Genomic DNA, 24,004 nt, shown 5'->3' on the forward strand with positions numbered 1-24,004 from the left:
CCAGCCTCTCTTGCAGTGGATGCCTGTGACACTGCGTCTTCTAATCCCATGACAAAATTGGTTATGGGGGGGGATATCAATTGGTCCCCCTTTTACTTTACTTGGTTGAAAGTATATGCTGCTCTTTAGTCTGTGTCTCTGCCCCCGAACTGAGCTCCAGCTCCGTGTCAATCTCCTGACTCCCCTCAGAACTTCCCTCTTAGCTAGCAGTCTCCACCTCCAAAAGAACAAGTTGGGTTCACTTAATTCCTCCTCCACTTCTGCTGTACTCAGGCCCCCCTGTTCTGTTTGCAAGTGACCTATCACTTCAAAATAATCAACTTCCTCATTTAACTTCCCCTACTGCAGGGGAACTTCTCTGCTCTGTAACTGGTAGCCTTCCAGTGACCTTGAGCAAGCAGAAGCCTTAGCCTGCCAACAATGCGCTCCGTCCCAAACATCCTATGTTTGAGTCTGACTTCATTCTAATTTTTTCTCCATTTCCTGTCTCTCAGTAAAGAGTCAGCTATTCCCCAGTAGAGGAATGCAGCTGGTCTTTTAACTGCTTAGTAACTTTTCTCTCTTCCTCAAGAGCCTGTGATGTCTGGCTAAGCTGATACACCCTCCTTTTTAACTTAAGTGCCAACACGTTACATGCCACAAACATACATTAAATCAGTATCCCTTTCAATTCTCTAGCCTGCCTTCCCTTCCTTTTGCCTGTTTCAACCTCAGACACCTGACAACATCCCATGGGTTAGGATGCTAAAAAATTGCTTGACTGTCCTTCAACTGCATCAAGTCTCCTTCATAATTCTTAACGTTCCTTTTCACAAAAGTCTCTAACACCTTGTTGAGGGTGACCATCACTAGGTCTCCAGAAGTCTCAGCTGACTTCCTTTCCTATTCCCTAGCTAATAAGCTTTATCTTACTTGCTGAATTCTAAGTCTGCACAATATTTAGCACATAATGTGGACATCCCTTCCAAAATGGTAAGCCTCTTACCAAGTTAAGCGGTTATAACATTTACTCAACTCTGAACAGTCCCAAAAGCTAAACTGGCTCCATGCCTAGTAGAAGGTACGCAAGTCCAGAATTAACCTGTAGAAGGATGGGGGTTACTTCCCTCTCGTCCCTTGTTGGCTACCGTGCTCTAGCAGCTCAAGAGGCATTTACCCTGCTTGGGCCCACCGGGCACTGTGGCTGCTAGGGGCAAACTGGCACAGTCTTTCCACAATGTATGGCTCAGGGCTGCAGTCTGGAGGAGCTGTGGGACTTTTGTTAAACTCTGCCAGTCTACTCACACATCTGGACAGGTGCCAAATTGCTGCGGCCTATTGGCAGCTAAAATAAAATCAGCTCCCTTGCCATCTCAAAGTGTGGGTCACCAGGCCCTGATGCTACTGCTTATTCAACTTTAGGTACCTTTACTTAGTTTCACAACACAGCTCAACTTACAAAGCCACCTTAACACATGTATAAAGCTTCAAACAGCATGAAATCCCCCCCACTCTTACTGATTATATTCATTTAAAAAATTTCCACTTAGTCCCTGATTAAAATTTGAGGGTTTTAAAAGGTTCTAGTCCCAGAATCAGGCACAACAGAATTAAGTTCAATATCTGGTTGGAAACCCTGACGTATATAGCAGCAATACTCATACTGAGGGCAGAGCAAAATTTAAAAACATTTAGTAGCATAATGAGTAAAAACCCAAATGCTTCAACCCAAATTAAGGCATAGTTATAGTGCAGTATGAATGGTGTCCTGCACCATCCCTTACATATAGTCACAAGGAGACCTAGTAGTGGGAGACAGGTTGTGTTCCATGATGGTTTAATCCTGCCTCTGGCACGTCAAACAAGTCTGATGGTCAAGATTTAAAAGCTTACGTGGGGATTTGGCCTATTATAGGGCTTGTGACTGCCATGAATATTCATATAAACACCTGGCCTCCTTTGTCCATAACTGACTTACCCTAATAACGTTGGGGTGTCCTTATTCTATAGGTTAGTATATTAGTGATTTCAACTCATCATATATGTCAATTTGTTGCCAAGGCAAATTTGTGGTTACACACCTGCTGATGTTCCTATCCTAAAATGTCGAAAAGCTGGTATTAGTTCATATTCCTGCAGTTACCCGGTATGACTTTATACAAAAATTCCCATAACGTAATATTTCCAGGTCCCCAGTAACTCAGGGTATCTATTGGGTAACTCACTTATGCTAAAGCTCATAGACCTCAAAGCCTTATGCTAACTTCTCAAGCTAGATTACAGGATATAGGCCTATAGGTTTCTCGTGTTACAGCTACATAAAATACCTTTAAGCTATCTCTGTGGGCTACAGGTCTTTTCTCAGCACTAGAAGTAGAGCACTGGAAGTTTCTCATTCAGTCTGGTATCAGACAGACACTTGCAGTTTGCCCCACCAGAGGAAATTCTGATCTGCCACACTCTAATCTGTGCATTACTTACGAGGAACTATAATGGATTCACTCAGTGTCTGAGATTGTGTTCTCGTTCTCTGCCAAGTGCATGGCAACTAGGAAAGACTTGTGGGACAGAGTCCACTCATGCAGGAGTTTCTCACACAGGGGTCTGACTGTAAAATATGGTGGCCTAATTGTCCTTTGACTCAGGACCTTTCAGAGACCTGGTATCTTAAAAGTCCTCAGAATGTACAGGACAGCCTCATCTTCAGAACTACTATGTGCAGCAGCTACTCCTGGAAAGACCATGCCCCCTGGATGTGAAGCCTTTCTGCGTGATCTCATCAGACCAGACACATCCATAGTCCCCACAATATAGACCAGAAGTTTTTTGGAAATCCAATCCTAGTGGTAGATTGTCCCTGACTGCTATGAGACCTGAGAAACCTTGAGACTTATTAGGATGCAACATGAAGAATCTCTGATACTTGATTCCATTTGAATCCCCAAAGGTCCACTGAAACCATCCCATTTGGAAATGTATCATGGGAACAAAGAAGTCAGCCCTGTTACGGCCAGCAGTCCCAACATTCATAGCATGGCCTAAGCTGTCACCTGCTGTCTCTTGTTTATTCTTTCTACCAGAATGGAGATATCTTGGATTCTGTGCCAGGGCAGGAAAGATTAGAGTTTTGAGTACAAAGCTCTACTAGACATACCTAAAGTCTAATAGGAATAAGTTAGGACTTTGGGAAGTTTATTATGAAACCTAATGACTTCAGCACCTTGATGGTGACATAACTGATCTTTTTAATCTCTCCCAAATGCTGCCCATCAATCATCTGAGTAAGGAAACGTGGATTTACAGCCTTGACAACTAGGATATGAGTGCTTCCTAGTACTTCATGAAAACAAAACATTAGACAAAAAGGAAAAAAAACAAAAATTGACAATCTGAAATGCTTGCCAAGCACTGGAAGTCTATTTGCATGTGTGTGCCTGAAAGTCCAAAGTCCACATTGACTTTCTTAAAAATAAATAAATTTAAAAAAAATGGTGCTGGCTCCCAAAATGATTGTCTTGACTCTTTAATTTTTTCTACATACTAGTTCAGTTCCCCAATATCTAAGATTGGCCAGTGCCCTCCTGCCTTTTTGACTAGCAGGAAGTAACTAGATTAAGGCCCCTTATTTCTTTTGCACAATGTCATAGGCCTGATGGCTGTCTTTACTAGGAAGGATTTATTTCCTGCAACATCACTTCCTGATATTGAGGTATCTAAGAGAATTGCAGGGCTGGGGAGAACTGGAGAGTTGTTTTTATTTTAAAAAAATCTGAATGTATTGTCCAACTGACAAGTGCTCAGGACCCATGTTTCAGTGATGATTGGCAGGGAGTGAGGGAATCACTGGGGCTAAAAGCCTCAAAAAATTGGATCTTGAGATAGAGTTGGCAGGCTGTCCATATGCGCCACAACCTCTCCAAAGCACTTCAAATTTTAATGCTTGGAAAAATGGAGCTTAAGAGCCTTTGCCTTAAGTTAGTGGTGAGGCCAAGTGTCCTGACAACGGGGGTACTGAGCTCCCTTGAAGACAGTCATCGATACGAAGGATGGATTTCAAAGAGAAAGCTTTTCCCTTCTCTTCTTTAGAGGAAAGCCATGAGGGATGAGACAGACTCGAAAGAATGTAATGAGCCTTTAGCATATTTTGAATTTTGTTATGATACTTCTATCTTCTACCAGTGAAGCTCTCCTTGCTATATGGAAGCTCCTGGAGCTTCTTCTGGACCTATAATCCAACTGCCTACAGCCAAGACCATCCCTGTGGAAATCCACCTCTGAAGTAGCAGCCCCTTCCACACTGACATCAAAGGCTATCCAAACTTGATACTAGGCCAGGTCTATACCCTCCATAAGATTCTTGAGTTTTTGTGTTTGTTTCTCCTTAGGGGAAGGCATTAACCCAGGGAAGTCCTTCACAGTTTACATGTGTAAGCCTGGTAATCCACAGTTCTGAGGCTACAACTGCAGACTGATAAACCATCTTTGAAATGGATTTCAGTTTTGCAGGTCTAAAATCTGAGGTGCACAGCACTGAGCATAGCCCTATAGTTATAACCATCTCAAACCACCAGGCTGTGTCTTCTTTGCAGAGGCTACATCTCATCCGAGGTACTTGAGCTCAGTACCATCAACTTTGAATAGTGGAAATAAAAAACAAGGACTTTGAGGAGCTTTGAGGGTGACTGTGCTGGGTGCTCTGGAATTAAGGCTGCCTCATAGGACTTTGCAAGGGGAGGGTGTGACGTTATCGGATTATATACGACCATGTAGATCATTGTTGCTAGAACGGTTATATAATTGCAACAAATCTTGTACAAATTATGTCAAGTAAGGTGTCTATGGAAAGGTTAAGATTTGCTGAATATGATTATGCTATTTGTATGCATGTATCATTTTTGTATTTGAAATTATGAGCATTGGCTCTATACCTGTATTTCAAACATGTTTGCTCCTGGGGTAACGCCCACAAGATATTTAGCCTGCACATCTTGAAGGGACTATTCAAATTAAGTGGCCCATTAAGGAACACTTAACTCACAATGGACCATGGAAGATGCCTATCTACACTTAATGGACTTTCCTACTATGACTAAGCAAAATCATGCATAGACATGTGACTTGCCCATGGGTCTCCAAACACCATCTTGCTACCTGTAATTTTCCACTAGCTGTGCTGAGGGCTTTGTTTGAAACAATGGATTTCCCTCCACATGGCAGAAGCTATAAAAGGCCCGGGAAACACCTCCATTTTGCCTCTTTCCTCTGGACTATGAACTTATACTAATGGGAGCATTCTAACCAAAGGACTGAGGACCTTCCATTGATTTGTAAGCAACCAGAGACTTGACTTAAGCCAGCAGTTTATTCCATCACTGCTACAAGCCTGATCCAAGAAGTTTGCAATTATTGTATGTATTCGATTCCTTTAGCCAATTTTAACTCTCACCTTTCTTTCTTTTTATAAATAAACCTTTAGATTTTAGATACTAAAGGATTGGCAACAGCGGGATTATTGGGTAAGATCTGAGTTGTATATTGACCGGGATGTGTGGCTGGTCCTTTGGGATCAGAAGAACCTTTTATTTGATTAAATTGGAATCATTCATCTTTAAGTCTAGTGTTTTTGGTAGTGATACAAGGACTGGAATACCTAACGGAACTGCTATTCTGATTTCTTGTTAGCCAGTGTGGTGAAACAGAAGTTTACTTTTGTTGCTGGTTTGGTATATCTTACGGGAGAATAACCACCAGTTTTGGGGTGTGTCTGCCCCATTTCTCAGCAGTTTGTCCTGAATTTGGTATTCTGAGTTGTGACCCATGAAGGCATGGTTACAGTGGAGTAGTCAGCAGGATCCACAGAACCAGGTCAATTAAAGCTTTGGATCAGAACCCCATGCTTTTGAAATTTGATATTGAGAGTTTTAAAGGTTAAAGATCAGTGACCATGAGCCAGATGGCATCAGCAGAAGCAATCAAACTGCAAGCCCCAAGAGAGAGCCTATGTCTTGAACATGAACAAAGACTGGCAGAACTTAGAATGCAAGAGAAGAAAGCCTTGGCCCAGCTGGAAAAAGAAGCTGCAAAGAGAGCCAAGCAAACTGAAGAGAGAGCCAAAGAAGCTTACTGGAGACAAATGGAATGGCTGGCTGCTGAGGAGAGGGCTCACTAGATGCAACAAGAAACTGCCAGACTTAAGATCCAAATCAAAAAAGTAATGGAAGAACAGCAGAAACTGTATCCTCTTGGAAGTCCAGTTTATAACAATGCTGGTATGTTGTATGACTCTAAGCAGTTGTCTGTGTTTAACCAATTATGCTATGACTAGGGAGAGTGTCTCTCTAACCTTGGGGAGGTGGAAAATAGCTGTTTCTACAAAAAAGCAGTTTATATGTAAATGAAGTTTCTGAATGTGTCTACTATCTCAGAAGTGAATCTGGAATTAGATGAAGCATAGAGAGAACTCTATGCTCAGGAAAATGTTTCTCTAGAGCAGATTAAAGTTGATGATCAGATTAAAGCCCTGAGGAAGAAAAGGGTAGATTTTTTTTGTTGGTGAAGGACTGTTGGCAAGTGAAGTTTGTGAATGTAAGCCTGAACAAGGTAGAAGTAATTTATTTAAAGTAGCTCAGTGTAATGAGACCATCTGTGGAGAATAGCAGTTTATCTGTTGGAAGTGGCAACTTGCCTGTTAAGGAAGCTGTCTCACTTTCCAAGTACACCTCTACCCCAATATAACATGACCCGATATAACACGAATTCAGATATAACGCGGTAAAGCAGCGCTCCGGGGGGGCGGGGCTGCGCACTCCAGCGGATCAAAGCAAGTTCGATATAACGCAGTAAGATTTTTTGGCTCCCGAGGACAGCATTATATTGGGGTAGAGGTATATATGTCTGAAATCATCCATGGGTGCTGGGACAAGGGAAAGGATATCTCCAACTGTTTGTCTATTGAGAATAGCAGCACGCTTGCTGAGGAAAAGTTTTTCTCCAATTCTTTGTCTGTGAAGCAGACAGAAGAAGTCTGTCAACCTATGATGATTGAAAATTTATCAGTTGCCTCAGAGTTGGTGCTGGATTTAACTAAAGCCCAGGAAGGAAATGTTCCTAAGTTTGTGTCTGCTAGGGAGAATGACATTGTAACTAGGTCACATCTAGTTAATGTCATAAAAAAGTCCCAGGAAACAAGTGATTCTGGTGCTTCTATTTTGATGGTTGCTAGTGTGTTGCTGAGTAAAAGTATGACAACTCTGTTTAATCAGGTTGATACCATGGCCAGGGCACAGGGAGAATACAAAGGTAATTTGACTGTGTTACTCACTGACAGTGTGGAAACTTGTGACAAGAAGGGAATGGTCCCTACGCTTGTGTGTATTGAGCCTGGTAACCTGCATGTTGCCAAGGAAGGAAGCTGTAAAGGGAAAGAGAGTGCCTCTAACCTTTTAACTATGGAGTCTTGTAGCTTGCCTGAAAGGGGGTTGTGTAAAAATCCTCCTAATGGGCCAGAGATGATTCTGGGTGTAACAAACTCAGAAGGAGTTGCTTGTGGCTCAGCAGAGCAATGCTTCTGTGAAGCAAGATAAAGGTGAATTGTTGCTAAAAGAAGCTCCTAAGGAGAAGAATTCCTCATTCTAGTTTTTGCAAGCAGTTTGCTGTAACTGAGGGGTGTGGAAGTGAATTAATTGAGGTAAATCAGGATGAATTTCTGTCTGTAGAAGGCAACAGTTAATTATTTGTTGAGAAATTTGTTTCAGTTCCTAACTGCCAGAGTCTTTCAGGTGTATATGAACTCACTGAATTTGCTTTGGAAAAATCTAGTGTGGATAGCTTAAAACAGGGGTTCTCAAACTGGGGGTTGGGACCCCTCAGAGGGTTGCAAGGTTATTACATAGGGGGTCATGAGCTGTCAGCCTCCACCCCAAACCCCACTTTGCCTCCAGCATTTATAATGGCGTAAAATATATAAAAAAGAGGCTTGCTATGTGAAAGGGGTCACCAGTACAAAAGTTTGAGAACCACTAGCTTAAAAGGAGGCTTAATTAACTGATATTGTGAACAGTTTATGTCTCAGGTTCAAAACAAAGGCTGGATTCCTGGCTTTACACAGCAGAGCAGCCTTGTGAATAAACCCATAGATGCTTTGGATATGTCATGTGATTTCTTAGTAAGCTCTGAGACATCTAATGCCTTGTGGATACAGAAATTGATAGCTGAAAAGCAGGAGAACTGTAGTTCAGAAATAATTATAGAAAATGGTTGTGTCTCTTTAAGGCATGGTGTCGATGCAAACTACCTAGCTGATAAGGGAGGAACAAAGTTACCCTTAACTGTTAGCAGAGAGGACATACCTAGCCAGCCAATGGATTCTGTTAAGCAAGAGAGCTCAGAATTTGACCCTACAGGACAGGGAGGAAGGGAAAAACTTAATCCTGCAAATGGAAGCCACAGATTAACCCTAAAGTGCCAAAACCCCAAGGGTATTGAGCCAAAGGCATGGCATGACAAAAATGCTTGTAAATGTACACTTGTAATGCATTTGATGTTAATATTAATGCGAATATTAACTCTTGTGACTAATGTGTTGCTGATACCAAAAACTGTAAAAATGTACAACGTGCATGAGCTTTTGGAAAAACCCTTGAACATGTTGGGAGTAATACATAAGAACTCACTATGTGCTAGAAGCCTTTATGGTTATAGTTTCATTACACGACAACATACTTTATGTTAAAAAGTCTTGTGATACTGATATTTCACAGTTAATGCCTGTAACCAGTCTTGAAACTGTACACAGAAGAAAGGACATTACACACCTAATGTTCTGTATGAAAAGGGAAACTGAGGCACGCTACCATGTTGCTTTCATGGCTAAATGCCAAAATTCCTACACTATGAAGAACATTAATATCTACATTGATTTGATGCTGTTGGGTTCTAAACATTTGCCAGAACTTGTATGAATAAATTAGCTATTTTCTATAGCTCATGGCAAGATCACATGAGACATGCAGAAATTATGCTGCAAGAGGAGATCCAATCCATTATTGGTCTAGGCAAGTTTTACCTTGGATTTGTAAAGGGATTAAATAATATTATTACTTGCATAAATGAACCTTACAAAGAAAAAGCCTGTTTTGATCAAACTATGATTTTGATAAACCATTTCTGTTATACACTGATACTTCTAATATTGGGTTAGAAGCTGTAGTAATACAGGACCAAGAATGGGAAGTTCCTATGATACATTCAGCCGTGTCTGGGACACCCCATCCTGCATCAATTTTGTGTTGGGGGTGTGATGTTATCTGATTAAATACGACCATGTAGATCATTGTTGCTACCACTGTTATATAATTGCAACAAATCTTGTACAAATGATGTCAAGTAAGGTGTCCATGGAAAGGTTACGATTTGCTGAATATGATTATGCTATTTGTATGCATGTATCATTTTTGTATTTGAAGTTATGAGCATTGGCACTATACCTGTATTTCAAATATGTTTGCTCCTGGGGTAATGCCCACAAGGTATTTAGCCTGCACATCTTGAAGGGACTATTCAAATTAAGTGTTCATAGTGGATATAAAAACCAAGGACTTTGAGGAGCTTTGAGGGGACTGTGCTGGGTGCTCTGGAATTAAGGCTGCCTCACGGAACTTTGCAAGGGAGGACCTCGAGTCTGCACATGTGCCACTGGTCTTGGCACTCAAGTCTGAGCTGACTCAAATACATGCTTCAAAGATCCTTCCTTCATTGCATTCTTGACCAGCTTTGTGAGGAACTTATAAGAATCTCTGTGGTATGTTTCAATCAGGGAATGGAGATGCTCACCATGTTTCTTGGCCATGCAGGGAGGTATCTCTTGATGTATATTGCAACCACGCACATCATGAGGCTCCCAGCCAGAGAACACAATGGGTACAGCTATCCCTTCTTGGACTTGGTTCTGTCAATGAGATAATTTTTGAAGCCGGACACCTTGTTTCTTTCCTTCTTGGAAAACATCATGTTGGAAAAGAAAAAATAGAAAACCCTTCTAATTAAATAATGCACCAAAGCAGCAACAGGGATACCTGAAGATGCTGAGGAGGTACAGGAGTGAGGAGACACTGATGTGCCAAGCTGAAAGTACTGAAGATTCAAGATATCAAGTATACAAGATGCAGGCAAAAAGAGATCAAAGCCACAGAATACCAAAGGAGCAGTGCAAAGTGCTGAAACAGCAGTGCTAAAGTGCCATGGCAAAGGTAATGAATCAGTGTACTGCAAGCAAAGCTGCTGGAGTGCCAAACATTAAGCAAGGGGAGTGAAGTGCAGATGCACTGAAACAGGTGGCATGGAAGAACCTACTTGAGCCCTGAATGAATCAACTTAGGCAAAACTAGATGCTGATTAGGAAGGTTAGACAGAAATAGATACCACTGAGCTTATCACAAAGATGACCATGAAGCAGGGCACTCCTCTACTGCCTGCAGCCAAGGAAGAACTGGCATAGAATGTCCAAGCAATGGTGATATAGTCTAAGGCAGGGGAACGTAATGCAGAGGCCTGGATCAAGCTCTATTCTACTGTTGTTGCCCTCAGTGGGCAAGAAATCTGACTTGTGGGAGTTGGAACTGTTTTGCGCTAGATAACACAAACCTAAGAGTGAGAACACTGTACAGATGTCGTCAACTTCTCCCTCATCTCAAAGTGCCAAACTACCATTTCAGCAGTGGTTTGGAGCTTCCAACCACTTATTACCAACTTTCTATTCAGCAACTAAGGACTTGTCTACATGGTGGGGTTATGTGCTCTATAGGGGTGTGATTTCCAAAGCACACTAATGTGCTGCACATTAACTGGTCTGTGTAGACCGTGCTGGTGTGCACTGAAGGTTCCCTAGTATGCTTCAACGTAGAATAAATAGTACTAAGGTGTACTAAGGAACCTTCAGTGCATACCAGCAAGGTCTACACGGACCAATTAATGCACAGCGTGTCAGTACACTTTGGAAATCACACCCCTGTAGAGCACATTACTCCACTGCATACAGAAGCTCTGAGAGAAGTGTCTGTTGGGACACAGAATGCTAGTAAAAGGCAGCTGGGCTTCATATAGGAGGAAGGAGAACTGGTCTAAAAGGGTCAAGGAACCTTAAAAAAAGAGCAAAGAAGGATTACAAAAATAAATTTAAAAATATTCAAAGTAGTAGGGAAAAGGAGTTTCTAACATGTCCCCTACTATTATCTCTTATCCCTTTGCTGGGAAATATTTTCCATTCCCCTCTCCAAACTAAAGGTGTATTTTCTTTTTAAAATAAGGCATTTTAATGAATGAGCAATGCTTCTGAAGATATAATCTATTTCAGGATGTGTATTAGTAGCCTACTTGTGCATTTCTCAGATGGATGGAGGCACTTGGCATTTAGCTTTGGTGCTAACTTGGGCTTATAACTATGAGCCTACTAATGCACACTGTTGTGTATTATTGCTATGGAAGGAAATGGTGACTATATCATTTACAGTATCAGGAAGGGCATCGTTCTTCATTCCACTGAACTATGTCACAATACCTCTTTCTAAAACCTGCAACATTTTGATTGCAGCTAAATCAGACAATGCTGCAAAGCATCAAGTTAACAAGAGAGTGGTTTAAGTTAAAAAAAAAAAAAAAAAGACAACAGCCCCCAGTTCACATTATTTCCAGTTGTATGCTGCATCAAGTGCGGAATAGTAATCTCTTTCTTATCTTCTGAAACACTTTGCTCTTTAAGAATTTGCAGTACAGCTGTAATCCTTACATGGGTCAACATATGACACTAGAAGAGCTGTTGTAATTAATCTAGACTTTAAAAGTAGATACTCAATTATACAGAGAACAGGATCAAAAAAGATAGAGATGTCATGCAAAATACTTACAATGATATAACAAAGTCTATAATATACTTTTACTCTGATCATCTTTTTTTATTCCTTAGCCACTCATGCTCATAATTCATATTTAGTTATGAATGCAAGACTTGCAAAATTAAACCAGAGTAACAACTCTAAGAGTACATCTTTAATTAATTTAAGTCCTGGATAGCTACATCTCTTGCTTAAGGGTGTGGGTTGTTTTTTTGTAAAATTTGTATTTCACTTGGAGAACTGATATAAGCGATGCCATCAAAAGAACTCTTTTGCCAGTATTAGCTGCATCTACATTAGCAGGGATTGATGGCATAGCTATACCGGCAAATATTTTCTAGTGTAGACCTGGCCTTGGGATAATGGAGGACAAATATTAACCCCTCCCAATTTCCCCTATCCCCTCCCCTCCAAAATAAAAAAAGCCTGTTGAATTTCACTACTTCTGCCCCTGACAAATGCAAAGAAATCACAAATAGTAAAATAAATACATATGGATTATTTCTTTACCACAGTCTCCCGTGCAAACAAAGTCAAGTATACCCCAGTGTGGACAAGTCTCTCTCTCAGAAACTAAGTGGGTTACAACTGGCCAAGTCAAACATATGGCGTAAGCCACTAATTGCCACCCTCATAAATACGAGTGACTATTCAAGAAGCTAATGTATCTTGGCTCTGACTGATAAGATCACAATATGACACAGAGCTAGCTAAAGACAATACTATATCAAATGAAGTATTAAGTTATCCTTTTTAATTAGAATGCAATGGAACAAGTCACACCAACACTGCAAATATGTACCACATATTTGGTACACAAATAGACTGTGAATTTATTTTTAAACCCCTACAATATATCATTATTAGTGGATCTGACATTAAAGATTTCCCTAATGCTTAATATATAATGCATTTTACTAGGACCTCAGAAGGTGAGCAATGATCTCCAGTCAGATAAGTTATTTTCCCTGAAAGACTCCCACCAGTGATCCAGACTTTGCCAGCTCCTTCTCAGCTCAAGTCTATCCCTGCCTCCCCAATCCTGTCTCTTCCAGATCTTGTGCTAGTGTGGTCTATACTGGTGGCTCCTGTGACTTACAGGAGTTGGGGGAGGGGGGAAGGAGAGAGACTGGCAATCGAAGGCATCTCAGAGAAGAGCACCCCTGTGAACCACAAGAAGCACAAGATCCTGGTGGTAGGGTTGGGGATGAAGAGGGCAGTAGCAATCTAAACAATGAGATGAGGGAGAAAGGTGCACTCCCGTGAATCAAACATGTAAAATTTCACCCCAAAACGTAAGTGTTTCAGAAAATTTTAATCATGTGGGGAAAAAAAAGGTTACAACAGAAACACATTTTAATAAGGCATAATCACAAGGGGTAAGGGGTAAGTTTGGAGGTTTCAACATAATGGCCCCCAGTCCTCCAATGCAACATGCTAATGCAGATCCCTGTAGAGACCCACCAACTCAATCGGTCTCAGCTCATGCAGAGGAAAGCATGCTACAATCATATGATGGGACTAGTGCCTAAATCTGTATTTAATTATTTCTGAGGTGCTTGATCTCTGAAACTAAGCAATGTATTAATGCTTTTTTTTAAAAAGTGTAAATGTGAATAAGAAGAATATATAGAATAAAATTCAGTCAAATCAAATTGATTTTTTAAAAATAGTTCTGTATTTTCTACATATTGTAAGAAGAACGTTTAAGAAGTTGCTACTTGCCTTAAATGCCAACTGAATGGTTTCTAAAGTTTTGGATGGCCTACATACTACAGATAGAGCAGTCACATATTCCCGTAGATCAATTACACCATCTTCATTCTGTAAATAAAATAAATCATCAGAATTCTGTCATCTGCCTCAGAACTCCATAAACATTTAACAGCTATTAAAGGAATATTAAAGATTATTAAATATACTATACACATAAACCCACATGAAGATATTCTGAAAAATGTTTGTAAAATTTAGAGGTTGAGATTGTCAAAGATGACTAAAGGAGTTAGATGCCCAATTCCCACTGAATTCCAATGAAAGAGGGGGGCCTAACTCCCTTGGTTTTTAAAAAAATACCAATCAGAGGGTATAATTCGATGCCAAAATTTGCATTTCTAACTTGGAGTGGCATGGACTGGAGAATGAAATGTACCATAGAAAGGAAAATATATACTGATCATATCTTTTCTAACTAACAACATGAAGCTCAAATTACTATGATCAAAATTCAGTCAAAAAAATTTAGTTTTAACAGTGAAAAGATTTAATTTTATTTTCTACCATGGTATGGACAATGGTCATTTTCCTAATACCTTGTTTGGAAATGGATGTCAATTATAGGGTTTGGTGCGGTTTTGAAAAGTTATTCTACAAAAGTTTTCACTTGTATGGCCAAAGATGTCCTTATGGATCTGATGGAATACATCACTATTTCTTCCAGTGGATAAATATACCTTGTTTTGAAGGATAATTAGGCAAGTTAAGATTCAATTAGCTAGAGTAGATTTTGATACCTTGTCATCTTTGTAATGGAGATGGTACATAATGCAGAGGCTATGGACTCCTACCCAGATGTGTTGTGTTAAAACTTGGTTATAGCATCCTGGAAAAACGTGCTGGTACTGTCAAATGCAATCCACTCCTGGCATCCAAATGGAACATCACTCACAGTGGGTTATGCAAATCTTCATAATATGATTGTCCCTCTCCTTTGTTACGTTCTCTGACCAGCAGTGAAATAGCTGACCTTTAAATCATCGCTGGGCATATGACTTAACAGCTCAGAGAGATGGAGAGGTATATACTTCAACTTTTCAGCAGTTCCAAGAAAACTAAATTATCCATCCACAAGGCCAATGTACTGATGAAGTAGCAGACATTGTAATCACTGACATCAATGTCTTGGCCCCACAACCCACCTTTCCTTGCACTGACCTAAAATATCTCTATGGTTCATCAGTGAATTATGGCAGATGAAGCATGTAGTCAGATTCAAACTCTAGGATCGTAAAATCTGATTTGAACCCATCTGCTGACAGCACAATGGGTTTAGTACAGGATTATGCCACTTTGCTAAAGGAAGTGAAAGTCCCTGTCCTCCGCCTTTACAGCTGCAAAAATCAGCAAAATTATTTTGCATAATGAACTTGCAAGTCACTTGGCTTACATAAACCAAACATCAGACCGAAAATCACTGAAAAGAGCTCTCATCCCATTCCACAGAAAATTCAACAAATATAAGATGAACTTTTTGAAACAGAAAACTTAGTCAGATTTGGTCCCACTGCATATGATGAATCACAAAAAGCTCTGAAAATTGTTGAGTCATCACTTGTAAAACAAAACTTCCACCCCAACTGATGAAAGCCCAACAGAACTGAGCTCAATTCTATTGAAATTATTAACACTTTCTTTAGAGAAAGCAAACCTGCTAGCCTTCCTGAAAAATGCAATACCCTGCTTGAACCTCACCAACACTTGATACTGGAATCTCTCTTTACCTCCCTTTAGAATCATAGAATATTAGGGTTGGAAGACACCTCAGAAGGTCATCTAGTCCAATCCCCTGCTCAAAGCAGGACCAACACCAACTAAATCATCCCAGCCAGGGCTTTCTGATCCTGTCCTCTACACTCATGTTAGGACTAATTATTATCTAGACAATTCCTGACAGGTGTTTGTCTAACCTGCTCTTAAAAACCTCCAATACTACTACTTGATAGTACTATCATACTACTTGACCCCTGCAGCTTTTGTCAACTGATCACTTAGATATATAATATACAAGTGGGTCAGTAACATTAGTGTAAAACTCATGGACTAGAGATAAGAACAGGTTTATTGTCTTGCACTAGTAATGTTTCCCTCAAACTGAAAAGAAATCACTCTGTATAACTGACCTGTCCTCTTAGTTACAAATTCACCAATCTTAGTGTCATATGAAATGATTTTATACTTTCTTCTAGATCACTGATAAAGATAGTATTGAGAAGAACATGCGAGACACACCTCCCCCCCTCCACCACCACCACCACACACACACTAGAAACACTCCTTATATGTAATATACTTGGGCTTGTATAAGGCATTTGACTTGGTACTGCACAACATTCTGATTAAAAAAAGTCAGTGCTATACAATACTAATAAAGCACATATTTAATGGAATGAGAAGTGGCTCAAAAGGGGGTATTTTTAGGGAGATTCCACCTGAGCTCTGGACCGGATTAGCCAGTCATTGAGATATGGGAATACATGAACTCCCTTTTTCCTGAGGAAAGCCGCTACTACTGCCATACATTTGTTGAAGACCTGTGGGGTGGCTGACAGGCCAAATGGGAGAGCCGCAAACTGGTAATGGGTCTGGTTCATGGCAAATCTTAGGAACTTTCTATGGCCTTGGAAAACTGATATGTGGAAGTATATGTCCTTTAGATAGAGGGTGGCATACCAATCCCCTGGATCCAGCAAAGGAATGATGGCGCCCAAGGAGAGAGACCATGCGGAACTTCAAGCTGTTGAGATGATGCAGGTTTAGGTTCCGTCTGAGATCCCCTTTGGCCTTTGGAATTAGGAAGTAACGGGAATAAAACCCCTTTCCTCTTAGATAGTGTGGAACCTCTTCCAAGGCTCCCACCCAAAGGAGGGACTGAACTTCTTGTTCCAATAGTTGCTTGTGAGAAAGATCCCTGAAGAGGGATGGGGAGGGGGTGTGGGAAGGCAGGGTGGATAAAAATTGAAGGATATAACCAAATTCTATTGTGTTTAGAACCCAACAGTCCAAGGTAATGTGGGTCCAAGCAATGAGGAAGCAGGAGAGTCGTTTGGAAAACAAAGGGGTAACTGGATCCAGAACTGAGGGAATTGATATGTCGTCCTCAAGAGTCTCGTCAAAACCAGTGCTTCTAACTACCTGAGTGTTTAGGGACAGAATGCATCAACCCTGAAGAGGAGACTGGTGGAGGGGTGTCTACGTCACAATCCTTTGCTCTTCCTCATCCGCTGGTCCTACCTGGCAGGTTGCGCAAAATAGCGTCCTGTCTGTTGAGGCCCGTAGTGTTTTCTGGACACTGCCGGTGTATACAGACCCTGAGATTTTAGGGTCGCCTTGGAGTCCTTAAGTCCATGGAATTTGGCATCTGTTTGCTCTGAGAAGAGCGAGGGCCCTTCGAATGGGAGATCCTGGAGGGTTTGTTGCACCTCTTGAGGAAACCCCGAAGACAGTAACCATGAGCTTCTGTGCATGGTAACAGCCATAGCCATTGATCTGGCTCCAGAATCGGCAGCATCCAAGGCTGCCTACAGGGACACCCAAGCTACTGTCTTCCCTTCTTTGACTAGCAAAGAGAACTCCTGTCTGGCCTCTTGAGGGAGCATGTCCTTAAATTTCTGCATCGCCTCCCACATATTAAAATCATAGCGACCTAGCAAAGCTTGCTGGTTCACTATTCGGAGTTGTAGCCCACCCGTTGAATATGCTTTTTGGCCAAACAAGTCCAGCTTTTTGGGGTCCTTTGCCTTGGGCATGGGGTCTGTTTGACCTTGATGGTCCCCCTCATTGGTGGCTGCCACTACTAGAGATCCTGGCGGAGGGTGTGAAAACAAAAATTCATACCCTTTGGCTGGTATGAAGAATTTCCCTCCCTCCTACAGCCAAAAGGATGGAGCGCAAGCAGGGGTCTGCCAGAGCACTCAAACTGGGTCCATGATCACCTCATTAAGGGGTAAAGCCACTCTTGAGGGACCCGCTGCTGACAAAATGCCCAGTAACCGTGTGTCATCTCTCTGACCACCTCAACTTGGATACCCAAATTCAAGACCACCCGCTTTAATAAGTCTCACGGCGCGGTACTGGAGTGTCCTACTTTCTGAGGCCACAGAATATGAATGCCTTAAAATGGTGCCCTGACTCAGGAGAAACCCCCATGGGTTCCAAAAAGGCCATCGCCTGGGTTCCAGTCCCCACGGTCCTGGAGGCCAAGTGTTCGGGGGCACCATAGCGCCTGAGGCCCAGCAGGGGAGTCGTGCAAGTGGTCTTGATGGTGAGGAGAGTAGAAACCCCACTTCAGACTCCGATGAGGAAGACGAGCTGTGGTGGGGAGACCAAGGCAGTACTGACCCTCTCGGTGCCAGCGTACGGCATTGCGGAGAGGTCCGAGCTGAGGCTACCATAGAAGGTTTTTGCCTAGAGGGTGGCTGTGGTGCCACATAAAAGTTGGAGGATGGTTCTCTGACACTCATTGGTACTGGCAGTGCCAAGTCCTAACTCTCCGGGGACCCTGGGACTGGGAGAGTTGAGTAGGTCTCTAGCAGCCGCAAACGCCTCTGGGGTTGATGGTTCTGAGAACTGATCAGTACGCTGTCCACTGGAGGATGGCATTTCCCATGCTGGAGTTAGTGGAACTTGTGAGAGACACCAAGGCTGGCGAAGGTGGCTGCTGAGGTGCTGGAGAAGGATAGCGGCCTGACACAGGTCTCGTTCTATCTAGATCCCCTTGCCTGCTTCCTTTTGGCACTGGGGAATGACTCTTCTGGTGCTTAAGGTACTTTTTCTCATGCACTGGGAGAAGTATCGGTGCAGGGCTCTCAACTAGTGGAAGGAGTGCTCTGCATCAAAGCGGAGATGCTCAGTGCCAAGTCTAAGCGCGGCTCCGATGCTGATCTTAGGGCTGCCTCCGTGAGGAGGACCTTCAGCCTCGCTTGCTGGTCGGTCTTGGTGCAGGGTCTGAAGTCCCTGCAGATTTGGCAATGGTCTTTCCGATGAGCACTTGAGACAGCTCGAGTGTGGATCGTTCAAGGGCATCAAATTGCCACAGGAAGCCCAGGGCTTGAAGCTTGGTGACTGAGGCATGCCACGGGAACGGACAATCCTCTCCAACAAAGTGCAGAGGCGTCCAAAACTCACTAACTACTAAAACTCCTAACAACAAACTACAACTACTATATACATGAGAAAGAAGAAAAATCATTAGGTAAGACTGCTGGAATTTCCCTCTTGCTCAGGCAATCATCACAGGTGATAAGCAGGAACTGAAAGGGCATGGGGTTGGTGGGGCCTTTTATACCGGTACTATGTGCACACAGAACCAGAGGGTGCTGGAGCCGACCCGACAGATACCACTGAGGGAAAAAATTCCAGCAACTGTGCTCAGGGAGCACATACACCTACATTGGAATGGACATGTGCAAGCACTTGAAGAAATTGAAATCTGAGGAAGCCTTGTAATTTACTCTAAGGTTGTGGTACAGACAATAATTTGGTTTCAGTATTAAAATATATTAAAATCTAGACACCAGCAGGAGATGCACTGATAGAAAAGGAGAGAGTCTTTTTGTTTTTATTTTTGGTGCCTAACACCACGGAGGCCCCCAGCAACCAGGAAAGGCAATTGCTCTGAAGGGATAGCACAGGCAGTCTGGTTGCTTACAGAAGCTGTATGCAGATGGAAAGGGCTCAGGCAGCCAGAATCTTCTGAGAATTTAGCTGTCAGCCTCAAACAAACACCTACTAAACACGTGCAAACTATAATTTTCAGAGCCTACACTTGGCCAGACTTGGGTGGCATTTTACAACGAGGGCAAAAGGTACATCCCTGACACAAGGATGACTCCCCTTCCCCCCAAACCACATTTCAAGCCCCTGCTTCAAAGCATTTGTTAAAAGATACAATTCCTTTTGAACTAGAATATTTTGGGGAAGTTCTATGGCCTGTATTGTGCAGGTCAGACAAGATGATCACCATCGTCCTTTATAGTTTTGGAGTCTACAAATCTAGAGTTTCGCAATGAAAGTGTTATAAGAATAAAACATGCACAAAACGTATTTTCCTCTAGCCTCATTATCTGAAATGGCTGAAGTGTTTTTGCTGAAACTTCCCCCCATTTTTTTTTAAATTAATTCAGCCAGAGACAGACATTCAGCACAGAAAATTCCAGCCCTAACAGATTACATTTGGAAAAATTATAAGCAACTGAAAACTGCGTCTTATAGTGGAAAGCATCTGGTAGCATAAACTGTAGGCATTGCTACCAACACTGCCTACAATTATTAGTCTGATTTTCAAAAGGTGCTGAGTACTTGCAAGTGCCATTAAGGTCAAAGAGAACTCCAGATGCTCAGGACACCTGAAAATTTAATCTATTTATCTAAGCAACTCAGTAGGAGTTTGGTGCCTTACTTTAGGCATCCATGTGTGAAAAGTCTGTTTTGAATTTCCATTTGCATGGCATCCTATAACAAAAACTGACTCCTCCCCTCATTGCACATGCACACACGCACCTCCCCACCTAGTTTCAATTAAGGAAGATTTCATATGGCCAAAATATTTCCATATGCTAATCAGGTATAGTATTAGAAATATCTTATTGTTTGAATAATATTTTGTGCTCATTTTTTCTCTACACGAAGTTTTGTTTTTCATAATTGGTACCCCAAAACAAAACTGGTTTTGTCCGATTTCTGTACCATTCACCTTTCACTTAAGCCATGTTTTGTTTAGTTAACTGGATTTATTTAGACTTACTAGATAAGAAAAAAGCACAAGGATGTCAAGACTGGGATTTTAAAAAGTGCTCAGCACAGGCTGTACTCTGCTCATACTGAAGTCAATGAGTGCATTTTTTAAAATCCAACTGGAAAGACACAAGAATGAATTTTTAATTCTCTAAAACATTCTGGTATTTCTTACCTCAACAAAAAGAGCAAACATGTTTTCTAATGTGTCAGAAATTGGGACTTCCAAGTATGCAGCAAACTCTTTAAGACTGACTCTTTTCTCTTTCATTTTCTTGGCACTTTGAGAATATCTATCAAGATCTTTTTCAAGCTTCTCTGGTTTCAGCCTACAACAACAAACAAACAAACAACAAAAAAGGAAAACATTTGACATTTTCAGACTACTTTAAAAGGAATATTACTGACTACTTCTAAAATCACTAAATGTTCCTTGCATTGTGTAAAACAGTGAATGACAGCACTAAGATATTATGTAAGAACTCACTTACTTATCCTGATTCACTATTAACCAAAATACCTGGGGCTCCATAATTAAGGCTCCAAAAACAAATCACCCACTTAATTTCCAACATAGCTCAAAAACCTAATATTCATTATTATTATTTGTATTAAGTGTAGTGTCTAGGAGCGCTATTCATGGACCAGGACCCCACTCTGCTGATTCTTTACCCTTTCATGCAACTGTCAATTGCAGACTATTAGTAGAACAGTGACAGAAATGAATAATTATTTCCACTCTTGCTAATGTTACTGAATGAGAAAGACCTGATACATGTTGTTTAAAACCAAGATTACTAGTAGTGATTACACTCTTAATCCTGTTTGTCAGAGTCATCACTTTTCACATCCTACCCTGCAAATGCAGTTACTGACAGCATTTGGGGCCACCTACCAACAAGCAAGGAGGCCAAAAGATCCATCAGTTGAGGCTAGTTAGTATATAATCATGAGTTCACCCATTTCCTTTCCAATTTCAGAGCCAGACCTGGTCTACGCATAAATTTTGTACTGGAATAACTATTTTGGTTAGGGGTATGACTTTTTAATAAAAATATATAGTTAAAGTGCTAATGATGAAAGCTGAAGGCTTATAAAATGTTATGCTTTGGGTTGCATGAAGAATAAGTTCTGTGCCCTTCCTCCATAGCATCCACAAAATCTCAACCAGCAGATTTGTTTTGAATGGTGGATAGCCAAGTTAACTCAGGACAATGTGGACTTTTCAGTCAGAGGGCAATTTTTTATTTCCAAAAGGTAAATGCAATCAATACAATAGGGCAGTTTCTATGCCCTAGTTTGTTCCCCTTCCTGCTACTGAGGCAGCACATAAAGGGAGCAGGAAACCCACTGGGGATTTCCCCCATGTTGGGGCAATTATGGGTGGTTTACAGCTGGCACAGTCAGGTCACACAACTCCTTTCTTCCTTGCAGGCCTTAGTGTTGTGGTCTGGCTATCCCCAGTGGCTCAAGTCAGAGCAGCCCCTATCCTGGATTGGAGGAGACAATCAGGAAATCAGAATAGGCTATTGATCCCCCCCCAACCCTCCTCCCTTGCTATGATGCAGTAATCAGTCAATGGAGGATCTGCAGCAGGGAAGGGAGAATAGCCACTCGGAGTGTTCTAAGCTCAAACCAGAACTGTCCTGAGGCTGCAGCTGAAATTGAAGGAGGCAGTTGGGGAGACAGTGCCCCTAACCACTTCTCTACAGCTATATGGCTAGTTCAAACACTTCAATTTAAAAATCACAGGATGCAATTTAGGAAGTACATTTCAATTCATAATCCAATATAAATTTCCTTCTTAGCACCATGGTCTTAAAGGCCGCAATTTAGAGCATCATGGGCCATAAGTGGACCCACAGGTTGGAAACCACTAATCTAGAGAGTTTGGCTGTGATGCCTAATTGTATCCAAAGTACTTGAAGCAAAGGTCTCAAAAATGTAGAGAACTGACCAGACCTGACTGGAACAGAGGATCTGAAAAGGATATCTGATGAGTTATTTGGATCTAGGAAACAGCTAGTGATTGCCAATGAGATATTCCCGCAACCAGCTCCTTTGATGAGTGCAGTCAGTCAAGGAATTGACTAGAGTGTTTGGAAGCCAGTGTTCATACTTAGCAGGGTGATGTGTGTTGGCCAACAAAGGGCCTGCCTTGTGCCTTACTCTGAAAATCATTAACAGTAAGAACCAAACTTAAGAGCCAAGGGAATTGTGTCAGTTTCATGCTACACAAAGGTAACCTGGAAAACTAGGAGGCTCTTACAAGTGAGACTCCTAAATAGGTGGTATTTTTAGAGAAGAGCACTTTCAAGGGTTGTCTGGACACCACCATTATGAGGCCTATGTTGATAGGGATAGTTTTTTCTAACTTCATTCAAGGGAGATGGAAGCACCATTGCCATATATTGTGATTTAACTAGATGCCTAGAAATCTACAATCCCACAATCACATACAATTGGTTAAAAAAATCCTAGTTTAGAGGGGAAGTGAAAACAACCATAAAAATGTATAAAGACATGCAGAAAAAAGGTGAAGTCAATAGCAATGAATATACATTAGAAGTTAAGAATGCAGAAAATTGGTAAGGGAAGCTGTAACAGGGTGCTGGCTAGGAGATCCAAGCCAAGCCCCTGTTAGCCCAGCCTGGCTTAAAAGGGGGATTAGTTAGGACTGGCCAGGGAGGCCACATCCTTATCACCTGAGGGGATGTACCTGGGGACCTGAGTGGCCAGCCTGCTATATAAAGCTGACTGGGAGGAAGCCAAGGGGGGAGAGACAGGAAAGGGAGGAGCAAGGAGCTCTAGATCCCTGCTGGCAGGAGAAGCTAGCGGTCTCCCAGGTGTTGGTCTGTAAGATATGTAAATAGTAGATGGTGGGGATAGGCATGAACAATAAAAGAGCACTGGTGCATGTTCTTTGGAGCGGTCTCCGACTGAGTTTGTGGAGGGGCCGGGAGAAGGCACCGCTACAGAAGCTTGTCAATGGCCAGTGGAGTTAGGACAATTAGAAGGAATTTAAAAAATATAATCATGCACAAAAGGAATCCTAACACTGGAATAGGTTCATTTATAAATGCAGATAGTAAAACTGTCATTGATGCAGAAGAGGCAGAAGTGTTCAATAAATATTTTGGTTCTGTATTTGGAAATGAAATAGAAAGTATTTCATCATCCAGTTTAACTATAACTAAGAAGGAATTTAAACAGCTTTACTAAAAAAATATATGCAGTGTTGTTGTAGCTGTGTTGGGATACTTGAAAGACAATGAAAGACACAAACTTGTCTCAAATGGTGCAATCAAAGATACTACATCTACCTTCTCTTACTGAAAGTTAAACATTTTTAAATGAGCACATCCAAATGCCTTGCACTCAAGAGTCTGAAAATGAGTTGGCAGAGGAGCACTAAACCATTGATGTTAATTTTTAAACAAACTTTGGAATAATAGGGAAGTTCTGGAAGAAAGTTAATGTTAGTCTGATATTTAATAGAGTAAATGAGATATACCTGATCATTATAAGCCTGTTAGATATCTATACATGAAAAAAAAATCACAGAATGATTGATGAGACTCAACTAAAAATTGTAATATAAATGCCATTCAACATGATTTTATGGA

General features: G+C 41.5%; 1 protein-coding gene across 1 annotated transcript in view; it reads right to left on the minus strand.

Moving 5' to 3' along the window:
* Window positions 1–24,004, minus strand: part of LPCAT1 (lysophosphatidylcholine acyltransferase 1) — a 162,412-nt gene that overhangs the window by 39,387 nt on the left and 99,021 nt on the right. Inside the window, exons 11-12 of the mRNA XM_065398971.1 lie at window positions 20,554–20,707; window positions 13,593–13,691 (exon numbers count right to left, since the gene is read on the minus strand). Of these exons, the coding sequence (XP_065255043.1) occupies window positions 13,593–13,691; window positions 20,554–20,707 (253 nt within the window). The remainder of the gene's footprint in view (window positions 1–13,592; window positions 13,692–20,553; window positions 20,708–24,004) is intronic.

This window comes from Emys orbicularis, chromosome 2 (genome assembly GCF_028017835.1).
Source record: "Emys orbicularis isolate rEmyOrb1 chromosome 2, rEmyOrb1.hap1, whole genome shotgun sequence".
Classification (NCBI taxonomy): domain Eukaryota; kingdom Metazoa; phylum Chordata; order Testudines; family Emydidae; genus Emys; species Emys orbicularis.